The sequence below is a fragment of the Misgurnus anguillicaudatus genome, chromosome 23 (genome assembly GCF_027580225.2).
Source record: "Misgurnus anguillicaudatus chromosome 23, ASM2758022v2, whole genome shotgun sequence".
Lineage (NCBI taxonomy): Eukaryota > Metazoa > Chordata > Actinopteri > Cypriniformes > Cobitidae > Misgurnus > Misgurnus anguillicaudatus.
The window spans coordinates 33,246,386-33,259,397 of NC_073359.2; the positions used below are offsets into that span (position 1 = coordinate 33,246,386).

General features: G+C 38.7%; 2 protein-coding genes across 3 annotated transcripts in view; one reads left to right on the forward strand and one right to left on the reverse strand.

The window, feature by feature from the left end:
• The window catches only part of LOC141359320 (uncharacterized), a 256,996-nt gene that overhangs the window by 26,135 nt on the left and 217,849 nt on the right, over positions 1-13,012 (reverse strand). The gene's annotated exons all lie outside the window — the stretch shown is intronic.
• On the forward strand, positions 64-3,033 carry LOC129453132 (T-cell surface antigen CD2-like). Its single transcript, XM_073862386.1, has 7 exons — positions 64-199; positions 396-716; positions 1,714-2,010; positions 2,256-2,371; positions 2,652-2,693; positions 2,809-2,841; positions 2,962-3,033. Exons 1-7 carry the CDS (start codon positions 148-150, stop codon positions 3,031-3,033), a joined length of 933 nt encoding a protein of 310 aa, XP_073718487.1. The 5' UTR covers positions 64-147.

The following is a 13,012-nucleotide window of genomic DNA, read 5'->3' on the forward strand; positions in this document are numbered from 1 at the left end:
ATCGTGCACCCGCTCATGACTTTATCATCATTTCCTCATATACAACCATATCTGTCGTTTCATTATTAAACTCTCATCGGAGATTTATAAACTATTAAGACACGATTATTATAACATTTCCTGGGATTTTTTTCTGTGTTGTGCAAGATGATAAAGAAAATGTTTGTTGTGATTTTGAACTGTTTCTGGAGTCTATCTGGTAAGCGAGTATTTTTAAATCTTTAGTTTCATCAGTCTGTTATATTTTTTTAAATGTTAATTACAATCACAAATCAATCATTCTGATCTCTTATAAACACATTGTACTTGTCTTTTTAGCAGCATATGCCCATTTGCGTGAAAATAAGTTATTGTATGAATACATTTTATTAATTACAAACTATTTGTAAATCCAGGTGTGTTTGGTAGTGAGTTTGTGTCAGTGATGGAGGGAGATTCGTTCACTTTATCTGTCAGTCTCACTGAAACACAGAGAAAAGAGGGAATCTCCTGGAAGTTTGGACCTCGGGATGTCACCATAGCTGAAATTGAAGTTGGTGACAATAACATCCGTGTATATGAAGATAGAGCTGATGGGAGATTTAAAGGCAGACTGAAGCTGGATCACAGTGGATCTCTCACCATCACAAACATCACAACCACAGACTCTGGACTTTATAAAGTGTCCCAAACCAGCACAGACAAACAACTCAGTGTATTCAACCTTAATGTCTATGGTGAGTAAAGGAGAAGTGGTGAATATCTAATACAGTGTGTTTACCTTCTCACTATCAGTGCTCGTATTGTATTTTTTGTTAATGTCAGGATCTGAACTCAATTATTGGGCTTGTCTTTTGTTTTATGAGCTCACTGCTTTTGAGTGTTTACTTTGGTGGCTTATGGTCCTCTGCTAAATGTGTTAGCAGGCCCCGATTGGCCATCGGGAGGACTGGGAGAATTTGAGGGCCGGTGTTATCATGTTTGAAGGTTGTTGTCTATCCTCACTGCTGAAAAAAACGGCATAGACCAGCATAATTCCCATGCTGGTTTGGTGCTGGTTTGCGCACGACAAAATTAACGTCTAAAACACATGGAAAACGCAGGACATGCCGCTTTCTTCTGGTTTTTTAAAGCGCTCGCCTGAGAGTTTTGTTTAAGACGCTTCTATATTTGATTGAGCTTGCACGTCTACATTTTTAAAAAACTTGAGCGCTACTTGACACAAACAGTCCCTAAAAGAAAAATAATATATGTTTTAAGTAAAACAAGACTGTAAAAGCCCATTATATATTTCTTCTTTTTTGGCATACCTTATGTTATTTGGCAATATATTTGATCTATGTACTAAAAAATTAAGATAAGAATTTTGAGTTTTCCATCTGTTTCCCCTGCATACTTGATAAATATTGTTTGTATTTTGTATATTAGGGGTTTCCAAACTTTTAAAGCCATCTAACATTTTAAAAATAGAAATATAGGAGAAAACACATACACATTTCTTTCCTTTAAGTAGTTTAATTAAATAATATTAAAATAACTTATGTTATAAGGCTGCATAAGTATGGCACCAATCATAATTGTTTTGGCCCTGTGTGTAAGGACTTTACTTTTGCCCCATCATGTTTTAGGTTCTTTGCCTTTATCTCAATAAAGCACTGTTTATGTTCTTTCTGTATTTGTGACAATACTAAACCTCTTTTGCATTGTAAACTTTATTTATTTTTATGATTTCAGCTCATCTTCCAGTTCCTGTCATCAAAAACGCCTCTCCAGAAAACAATTCATCATCAGAAAGATCAAACTGTTCCTTGCTGTGTTCAGTGTTGAATGGGAGAGATGTAACTCTCTCTTGGTACAAAGGAAACAGTTTATTGTTCAACATCAGTGAGTCTAATCTCAAGATCAGCAACATCTTTCTACGTCTGGAAGTGGATTTTCAGGATTCAAACGCATACAGATGTGTGGCCCAACATCCTTTAAGCGAACAGACTCAAGATTACTGCCTTACTGATCTCTGTCAGCAGTGTTCAGGTATGGAAGCTATATGTATTAGTGTTTATTCTGATCTAGACTCATAGATTCATCTATGAAAGATCTTTCATTTCAGATTTAGTTATGGTAGTAATATTAAATTATCTGAGACCAGATTCAGTTACGGCAAAAATATTCAGTGGCCACAGGTCTGAGATCAGATTCGGTTACAGTAATGATATTCACTGGTCACTGATCTGAGATCAGATTTAGTAACAGCACTGTCTTTTTATTATTCATTACAGGTCTTCCTGTCGTTTATATTGTTCTCATCTGTTGTGCTGTTGGATTTCTGATGATTGTAGCTGCAGTTTTGATCTTCTGCATCTGCAGGAAACTCAGAACTACAGCTAATAAATGTGTAAATATATTTATTTGTTTCTGCCAACTACCTTCACTGTTCTGAGTTGAATGACTTCAATGTTAGATTTTATACAGACAGACTGACAGATAGTTCAAGAACTGTTATAAAACAGAATATATAACATAGTACAGCATATTACTGCATTAAACAAACACTGTTAAAGTATCTCGTATTAAACCCATATAACAACATCCTTTTGAAATGTATTTTAATAAATGCTCCAAACTATTGTTATGTAATAATTTAAAAGCTTGCGTGTGTGTTTATATCTTTGCAGGAAAACAATGAAGAGGATGATAACAAGTTCACAACCTATACGGTATCTTGCCTCAGAAACCCATAAAACAACATAATTTTGAAATGTATATTAATAATTGCTTCATACTATTGTTGTGTAATCATTTTAAAGTTTGTGTGTGTGTGTTTATAAGCAGAGAGTTCCTGAAGTTAGTGCTTCAACCAATGAGGTATCTCACAACAGAAATCCATATAATAACATCATTTTGAAATGTTTTTCATAAATGCTTCATATTATTGTTATGTAATCATGTTAAAACTTGTGTGTTTGTGTGTTTATATCTGCGCAGGGAGACAATGAAGTGGATGCTTCAGGCTATGAGGTCTCTTGCTGGAGAAACCCCTATAACAACATCATTTAGAAATGTTTTTCATAAATGCTCCATACTATTGTTATGTATTCATGTGTATTTATGTTTATATCTGTGCAGGGAGACATTAAAGAGGATGATTCAAAATATCTGGTATCTCACCATAGAAACAGATATAACATCATCATTTTGAAATGTATTTTCATTAATGCTTCATACTATATTTATGTAATCATGTTAAAGCTTGTGTGTTTTGTGTGTTTATATCTGTGCAGAGAATTACTGAAGCGGATGATAACCAATATTCAACCTGCAATGATGATCTTAACTACAGTAGCTCTGTTAACCAGCTTGAACAGGTCAATTATGTTGGCGAGGTTTTCTTTGTTACACAGACTCCCAAGTTCAACTTTAAAAGATTAAATAAATAATGTGTCTTACAGTATTTCAAAAGTTGAGACAGAAGCAGACTGTGACAGATAAGGTTGAGACCTTAACAGTCTAAAGTTTGTCTGAAGTATCAGAACTTCCTGTGGAATTGGGTCGGTAGTAGGTTAGTTAAGCCTAGTTTATGTGTTTTATTATTAGCTTTAAAAGTGGAACTGGTTAAATCCACAGACATGGTAAATGTTAAAATGTGCTTTGCAGAATGGAAAATATACTCTTCTTCGTGAAATGTTTAAAGTTTGATTCTTTTATAAGATATATGCATGCCTAGCTTAATAACAAAAAGCGCTTATATGCCCAAATTAGTTGGGGTCTTGAATGTTTCTTTCTGTAACCATGCAGCTATCAATTGGGGGACCTAACAGAGACTGAACCTTGTGGTGAAAACTTCTCACTGTTATTTTTGAATGTTTACTTGGAATTTGTTTATTAAACTGTGACTATTTGTAATGGTGATTCATTAAACTTGTCATAAATAAGGTTCAGAGTGTATTCTGAACCTGAAAAGGCCTTAACCACAACTAGAATATGGGTCGGACCAAAACATTCAGGACTATGCTGTATGTATCAAAACATGCCAGTTAGCAATAACATGCATCTATCTATAGCATATTAATGTGTACTTACCCTAGCCAAAGGTCTCTGTGTGAAAATCTCCTAAGAGCTTCATCTTTCAACTCATGTATACATTTGTGCATAACATTTTTCTCAAACCTAAGTTGTATGAAATGATGATGACAAAACCGCCAACATTTGTTTTTAAGACTGCATGCATGCAAAGGGAATCACAAAAACTGTATGCTTACTATATAAAACCATTTTATATCATTTATATCTACTATATCCTACTACATCCAAACTGCATATTTAAATTTTAGTCAACAATAAACAAAACTACTTCCTAAACAAAATATTTAAGGGTGTGCACTTGCTATTGGTCGTTGTATAAATAAGAGTTGAGACTACAAATCTAAAAAAAAAAGTTGGATCAACTTAAAAAGTTACTTCAGTTGGTAACCCCTTAAAAGTTTAACTTTTTAAATTGATCCAACTTTTTACAGTGTATGGCTTTAGAATGGGTTTGGCTTTTTTGGGTTGATGAAATGTGTGTATGTCAAATAAATCTTTATTGTCCCCAGAATACGAATGTAAAGTTTAAAATACACCACGGATAATTTATTATAACATGTTAAAATTTGCCACTCTGTATGAGCGAGAAAAAATGTGCCGTTTTTGAGCGTGTCCTTTTAAATGAAATTTGAGCTAATGCAAACACGGATCACCATAATGGTGGTTTGTTGATATTTAAAGGTCTTGTTCTTCCTGATCCCATTTTTAAAGCCTAGTTAGTGTGTAATGTTGCTATAATAGCATAAATAATAAAAAAATATATAAAATTAAAAAACGTTCTATGCCAAGCGATATATTTCCTTTAACAGAATTCACCTTTCAAAGCCTACAGCGAAAGGCCGGTTTGGACTACAGCCCTGTATTTCCTGCTTTAAGGACGTCACTAGAACAGTTTTTTGACTAAACTCCGCCCACAGGAATACGTCAGTAGCCAGCTAAGCTAACGCAAGCTAGGCTAACGCAAGCTAAGCTGCTATCGAATCACAACATACTAAACAAGCTACACAATCAGAACTCAATACGTATTTCTGAAGGAGAGACTTCATAGAATATGGAAGACATCAGCCTGTTTTCAGGACAGCCCTGCTGAAAAAAACAGCATACCAGCAAGACCAGCATGTGTTGTGTTTTGGCACTGGTTTGCTAATGAACACCAGCTAAACCAGCACCAGCACTAGCACCAGCTAAACCAGCAACAAACCAGCATTAGCACCAGCTAAACCAGCATTAGTACCAACATCCCATGCTGGTCATACCAGCATATGTTGTGTTTTGGTGCTGGTATACTGTGGCCACCAGCTAAACCAGCATAGACCAGCATAATTCCCATGCTGGTCCATGCTGGTTTAATGCTGTCTTTTCAGCAGGGAGTAAAAACAAAGCTATAGAGATAAGTAAATTGTTTGAAAAATACCATGTTTTTTTACACATGAAACATGAAAACGTTATATTGCGCACTGTAAACACAATCAAAGCTTTAAAAACGCAGAAAGATCAGGACCTTTAAACTCAATTGGGCTGTCAATTATTATTTTAATAATAATTTGGCTTTAGAATCACAGGAAGTATTGCTGTATGAGGTCTGTAGCACAAACTTTTGACTTTCCTGATCCAATTAGCCTATGTGGAAAAGTTCATTATGGGGGCATGTACACCAAAGTGCTTAAACACTGAGCATTTCCACCTAAGGTTTAACTTTTTTTAAACTGTGGGTGCTAAAAGTTCACAGCGTGGAAAAAACGCCAACTGTTGCCATTTTTTAGTGTGGCGCTTCCATTGGAAACCATTGAAAACATACACCAGGCGTAGGTGAAAACACCTTGGTGTACACACCCCCTAAGGACACACTTCAATCGTCAAGAGGCCACACATACAGATGAGATGTATAACTTGTAATGCATTGTAAGTTGCTATGGATGAAATGATCTTCCAAATGATTTCATGTAAAATGTAATGCTAGCGCTAAAGGAAACTCTGCTTACAGTAGTCTACTGTAATATATTTAATTCACTGCTTTGTCAGGAATTGGTAAACTAAAAGTGACTCCAAATGTTGCATGTTTAATACAGAATGCACAACAAAATACTTAATCAGACAAAAGGCAGAAGTGTATACTAGTATGTGGCCTTTCATTTTGGATTCAAAACCCTGATGTGGCCTCCGAGTCAGAAAAGTTTGCCCACTACTAATCTAGTCTATTTAAAAGACACTTTTACCTTAACATAACATCATCTAAACTTTAAAGAGCATTATACTTCTGGTAACGCAGAGTATTTATGGGAATGAAGTTGCACTTAAAAGAAAACTAGCTGGACCTGAAATGACAAACAAAAAGCAGCTGTGAAGACAAAACTGACTGTGACCACAAACCTAAAGACTAAAATAAAGTTGAGATGTTCACTTATCTCAGTTAATGCCCTACCCAGATCCTTATTTGATCTGTATCTCACTTTTCATACTAAAACTCATGAAATTCCTGTTAGTTATTCACAAGTTTTGCATACATTGCAAAACTACATAGCATTTCTATAGCTCCTGTGTAGCTCAGTGGTATAGCACAGCAAAAGGGGTCATGGGTTCGAACCCAGTGAACACATGTTGGTAAAATGTATGCCTTGTAATGCACTGTAGGTCGCTTTGGATAAAAACATCTGCCAAATGCATAAATAAAGTTGTTTCTTTGATTGAAGTTTCTAAAAATCAGATTTATGTTTATTTTAATTTATACTGTATGCATTTATATATGTGTACAGAAATCATTGCATTAGATTTCTCGCGGTATTTAACTTCATTTCATGCAAATTTTTGCTCGAGTTGAATATTTTTGCGTTTGAGGCAAATAGCGGGTGTTCTGGCGGCAAACGTGCTTCCCATATCGCATCATTGACATTGCCCCACGCGAGGACTTGTCTGATCGTGTCTTTGCATTGACTGTATGTAATCTACTTGTGCAAATCGTTGGACTGATGTGAACCCACAGTAACTAAACTAGCTTTAACAACTTAATTATGTTGAACATAACTGTGACTGTAAGTGTTACTGCAGTGTGAATGCAGATTTAACAGATTGTCTTTAGTGACATTGACACACTGCCAGATAATGATTTTGAGCCAGATCTACACTGGATCTGTGCCAAAGCCAGCGGATCTGGTGCTGAAATGACTCGGAGGCTTCTGCTTTTTGGGTTGGGTCCTTTTTATCAATAACACCAAAGGTAAAACAACCTACAGTCTTACAAATATCAAAATGTACAAATTATATCGTATACAAAAACTAACATATAGTAGAGAAATAATTAAAACATATACTAAATGACTAAATGTAAATGTACATTGTTGTATTGTGGAAGAGGACACAGAGGCCATACATGGCACTCTTATTCGGCCTGCGAGGCATTTTTTAAATGATGTTTTATTAACAAAGTTCAGGAGGAGCACATTCAGATAATTAATCACAGGTGGAAGCACTCAGCAATTATACACAGGTGGAAACACTCAGCAATCAACAATGAGAGGGTACATATAGACTCAGCAGTCTTACCTCGATCCATTGACAGTTTGTAGCAGCTATTGACAGTTTGTAGCATTCTGACAGTTTGTAGCATCTTGGCTCGCCGTTTTTTGCTTAAACCATGTCACAACACAACAGCTCTTCATCAAGCGAGGAAAGTGATGTCCTCAGCGATTCATCGCCAGACTCAGCCAGTATCATTCATCCGACACCGGTCATCGGAATCGAGCCACAAGCTTCTTCACGCGGCCGCACGCCTGCTAGATCAGACTCACGCTCGCCAAGACGCTGAGGCCATTCTTCACCACCACCGGCAAGACCCCCATCCTTCTCCCCAGCCTCCTCCTACCGCTCGGCTGTCCCAACAATCCCACCTATCGGGAAGTGGACCGTAGCAGGATTAAGGGAAGCTCTGGGTAACTCAGACATACAGGCTCCACGAAAGTTAAACAAAGCAGAGTTGTATGATCTTTATGTCTCTTTGCAATTGCCTAACCTCTCTCCTAAGCACACCCCAGCTCCCAAGGCGTCCCAAAGGCAGAGCGGAGCCGGCAAGGCGTGAACACCACCATAGTCGTCCCGCACGAGATCTGGCTCACTCCGCCTGCCGAGTTGCAGCAACAGGCCTTCAGCAAGCCTCGGCCGCGGGAGGCTGCAGCTTCTACCTCTAATGCTCCTGCTGTTAATAACACTCTTCCTTTCCAGTGGCCTCCAGCGCCCGTTGCAGATGCCAACCTGAGGCAAAATCAGCTAGCAGCACAGGCGCAAACTTTCCAACAGTTCTATCCAACAAGTGATAACCCCGCCCACATCCAGTGGCCCGCAGCTCCAGCTGCGCAAGTAAGCACGAGTGTGCCCCTGTGCGCATCGCGTGTGTACACTCCACTCCATAATCTCTCATTTCCTGATTTCCCCCCAACTAACTTTCTTTCCACAGAGCCTACTCAAAGTGCAAGGCCACCACCTACATTCACAGCCCCGGTTTATAACCTTCCGAGCTCTTCTCAAACTAAACAATTAGATGCCCGTGCCATCCAACGCCCTCGTCATGGAACCACCACCAGTTTCCCAAACCATCCGTGCACAGATTCTCGCAGGTGCAGACATAGACCTTTTCTCTCTTCTCTCAATGCTCCCCGCAGCCGAACCAGTCTGCCAAATAGACTGCGGAGATTTCTCTGTCACCCTCAAGACCACCAGCACACCTTCATCCCGTATTCTTTCTTTTTCTGAATTTTCAATTGCTTTCTCTCGTTTTACTGAAATAATCTGCTCAGTCTTTCCCCACAGGCGGCGCGAGCTAAACGATTACCTAACAATCATAGCAGAGCTTGCGCGCTCATGCCCGCATTGTATGCCCAGTGTACAAATCTGTCAATAAAAAAATCAAATCATTACTTATCGACTCCTGTAAATATTTCACGTATGGAATTTGAACTAGCTAATCACCCGGATGCCGAATTTACTAATTATCTACTATCAGGCCTCAAAAAACGGCTTTAACCCCGGCGTAGAATGCCCGCTCTCCCAAAACACTATCTGTAATAATCTTCAATCCGCCCTAATCGAACTGGAAGTCGTAACGAACTTGATCAAAAAAGAAGTGGAGTCAGGCTTCATGATCGGCCCTTTCGAAAATCCTCCATTTAATTTGTTCCGCATCAGCCCTATTGGAGTAGCCACGAGGAAATTCTCGGGTAAAAAAGTCTAATAATTGATCTGTCCGCCCTGCACAATTCCCCGTTTCCGAGCATTAACAGCTTGATCCCCCTTGACGAATTCTCACTCAAATACCATGACATCGACCAGGCGATTCACATGATTAAAATCGCAGGTCGGGGCGCCTGGCTTGCAAAAATCTATATCACATCGGCTTTTAAAGTAATGCCCATACATCCAGACGCTTGGCATCTATTCGGTATTCGCTGGCTTGGGAAATACTATTTTGCAGTACGTCTAACTTTCGGATGCAAAGCAGCCCTAAAATATTCAACATACTTTCAGAAGCCGTGTGCTGGATATTGTCAAATAATTACGCCATTCCCCACCTTATCCACCTACTAGACAATTTTTTAATAATCTCGCCTCCTGACGCCATCCCAGCTGCACACATCATCACCGTCCAAAATGGTTTTTTCTGTGCTTGGAATTCCCACGCACAAGAGAAAACCGCAGAGAAAACCGCGGGACCGGCTACATCCATCGAGTTCCTCGGAATTAATTTGGATTCAATTAAATTCCAGGCTTCCCTGCCCAAAGAGAAAATTGATCGTATAATTCTCGTCTCATCTACTCTTCTCGAAAAAAAAACAGCTGCTCCAAACGCGAACTCCTATCCCTGCTCGGCCACTTAAACTTCGCAATGCACATCATTCCACAGGGCCGCCCCTTCATATCGCATCTCCTCTCGCTCGCATCCTCTGTCCACTCGCTAGAGGATCCCATCACCATAACCCAAGCATGTCGCGACGAACTAAGATTATGGTTAACTTTCCTAAACCAGTGGAACGGCCTATCTTATTTCTATAGTAATCTTGTTTCATGCCCCATCGACATCCAATTGTTCACAGACGCTGCCCCCTCAATCGGTTATGATGCCACTTCTAAGACGCCTCACATGGATTTCAGCTTGCGATCAATTTATTATCATCGCTAAACACGTCGCTGGATCAGAAAATCAAATCGCTGACTCCCTGTCTCGTTTTCTGTTTCAGAAATTCAGGACGCTAGCTCCAGAGGCGGACAAATCCCCAACTCCAGTACCTCATTATTCGCATAACCCACCCGCTAAAACCCCTCCTCGACGCATCGCTCGACACCATCCTCCAAGCTGTGTCTCCCAAAACCCTTCAATATTACGTGACCTCTTGGAGAAACTTTAGAGCATTCCACGCGTCCCCTATAACATGCCATTCCCCGATTCTCTCTCCTTTCTATCACCTAATTTATTTCCCACCCTAATTCCATTAAAAGCCTCTAAATAGGATACAAGATAAATAATTGTAAAACCTCCCTCCTGCTTAAAGGTATTCAAAGACCCCAGCCACCCGACCCGACATCAGACAACCGACTTCTTGGGGGGTATTTAGCCAGGCGGCTGTCCGATGCTCTCTAGCATTTTGGGGAGTACCCTGGGTTCGGGCCAAGTCCGAGCTCGAAGCCCTCCCCCGGACAGCACGCCAAACACGCATTCTAGATTACTCTATAAATTATATGTAAGTGTGAACTCGTGAAACATACTTGTCAAAGAGACATTTTTATTTTGAACTTTCCATTACATACTTTAAGTTAAAACAATACATAGTAACATGAAACCCGCTGGACCTCAAAAACATCCACAAAGCAGCTTTATTTTAAACATAATGGTTTACCACAAACTTATAGACAAAAATAAAGGCGAGAACATTAGTCAGCCCAGTTCTTCAGTTAATGTTCCACCCAGATCTTCATTTGATCTTTATTTCACATCTATCCATCTATTAAAGTTAACAAGATTCCTGTCTTGTTTTTGTATGTTTTCTTTAACTTCAAACCAAACTTGTATAAAGCATCACAGTCACCTGATCTCAGTCCAACATCTATATCATTTATTCTAATGTATGTCTTATATACAGAGGCAAGAAAATGTATGTGAACCTTTTGGAATTTCATGGTTTTCTGAATTAATTTGTTATAAAATGTGATCTAATCTTCATCTAAGTCAAGGGTATTAACAAACATAATGTGTCTAAAAATAATTGCATAAAAATTATAATCTTTCATATCTTTACTGAACACACTCATTCAACACTCAAAATGGCAGTGGAAAAAGTATGTGAACCCTTAGAATTAAGAACTGATGCTCAACCAGGTGCTTCCTTGAGGAATTTTAGCACCGTCATTTTCTTTAGACACTTTATGTGTATGGCCCTCTTCAAGTCAATCCATAGCATCTCTATTGGGTTGAGGTCTGGGCTCTGACTTGGAGTTTGTTTTTCTGAAGCCATTCTGTTGTGGACTTGCTCCTATGTTTTGGGTCTTTGTCCTTTTGCATCAACCACCTTCTACAAAATTTCAGTATACGTACAGACATTCTCACATTATCCTGAAGAACTGTCTGAATATTTGGAAAATCTTCCATCCAACGATTGCAAGCTAGCCAGGCCCTGATGCAGCAAAGCAGGCACAAATAATGACCTTTACCTCCGTCATACTTTACAGTTGAGATGATGTTTTCACAATGATATGCCGTGCCCTATTTAGGCCAGATTTAGCGCTGTGTTTTTTTCAAATAGTTCAATCTTAGTTTGATCAGTCCACAAAACATTTAGCCAATACTGCTCTGTAGTGTCAATGTGCTCTTTTGCAAACTTCAAGTGTGCAGCTTTTTTTTAGTAAGCAGTGAGTTCCTTCATGGTGTCCTGCCGTAAATACCCTACTTGTTCAGTGTTTTAAGTTTTGTAGACTCATGAACAGAGATGTTAGCAAGTTCCAATGATGCCTGCAAATCTTTGGCTGTCATTCAGGGTTGTTTCTTTACCTCATTGATGAGTCTTCTTTGTGCTCATGGTGTCATTTTGACTGGGAGCACACTTCTTGGTAGAGTAGCAACAGTGATTTTTTTAAAGTCTTTGAAATAACTTAGTAAGCCTTTCCAGCTTTATATAAAACAACAATTCTTGATCGTAGCTCCTCTGAAAGCTCTTTTTTGCGAGGCGTGGCTCACATAAGCGTGTTCTTCTGTGCAGAGCAAACTCCAAAACTTTGAGGGTTTTTTTTTATCAGTCAAAGTCCACACCTCCAAACGTATTATCTTAACAAGACTCCAGGTGTGCTAAACCTGACTCCAATTAGCTTTTTTGAAGTCATTAACTCAAGGGTTCACATACTTCTTCACAAGCACTATGAGGTTTTTTTGGTTGTTCTCAACAAAGACATGAACGATCCAAAATTAGTGTAAATACTTATAGACACACCATGTTTGTCAATACCCTTGACTTAGATGAAGACCAGACCACATCCTAACACAAATTCATTCAGAAAACCATGAAATTCCTATACACTGTACACAACTGTATACTCAAATGACATCTACTAAAATTAAAAGTCTGTTGCTATGTAGTTACTGGGATGTTCTGTGTGGTTTTCAAGGTGTTTTGGGTTATTAGGTGATGGTTTTCTGAGCCTGGTCAAATAAGATCACAGCCAATTCTCTGATTTTTTCACTATGACATATATTTAATACATCCCTTTAATCCCATAATGCTGAGTGTCAGTGCTAATAGACTTCATATTGATGATGCTAAGCTCCATAACATAGAAACTGTTGTGTGTTCAGATGAATATTTAGTCTTTAACCTTTCAGCTAATCACACTTACAGCTCTTATATGAATCAAGTGATATAGATAAACAACATGTGTGATGTCACTTCCTTCATCTCATTCATCTTTATTTTTTCAGTTC

Excerpts from the sequence above, each read along its gene's own strand:
- LOC129453132 (XM_073862386.1), top strand. The coding sequence starts at position 148 with ATGATAAAGAAAATGTTTGTTGTGATTTTGAACTGTTTCTGGAGTCTA. Across the intron at positions 2,694-2,808 it reads ACAAGTTCACAACCTATACG|AGAGTTCCTGAAGTTAGTGC; the intron begins GTATCTTGCCTC and ends GTTTATAAGCAG. Across the intron at positions 2,842-2,961 it reads TTAGTGCTTCAACCAATGAG|GGAGACAATGAAGTGGATGC; the intron begins GTATCTCACAAC and ends ATATCTGCGCAG.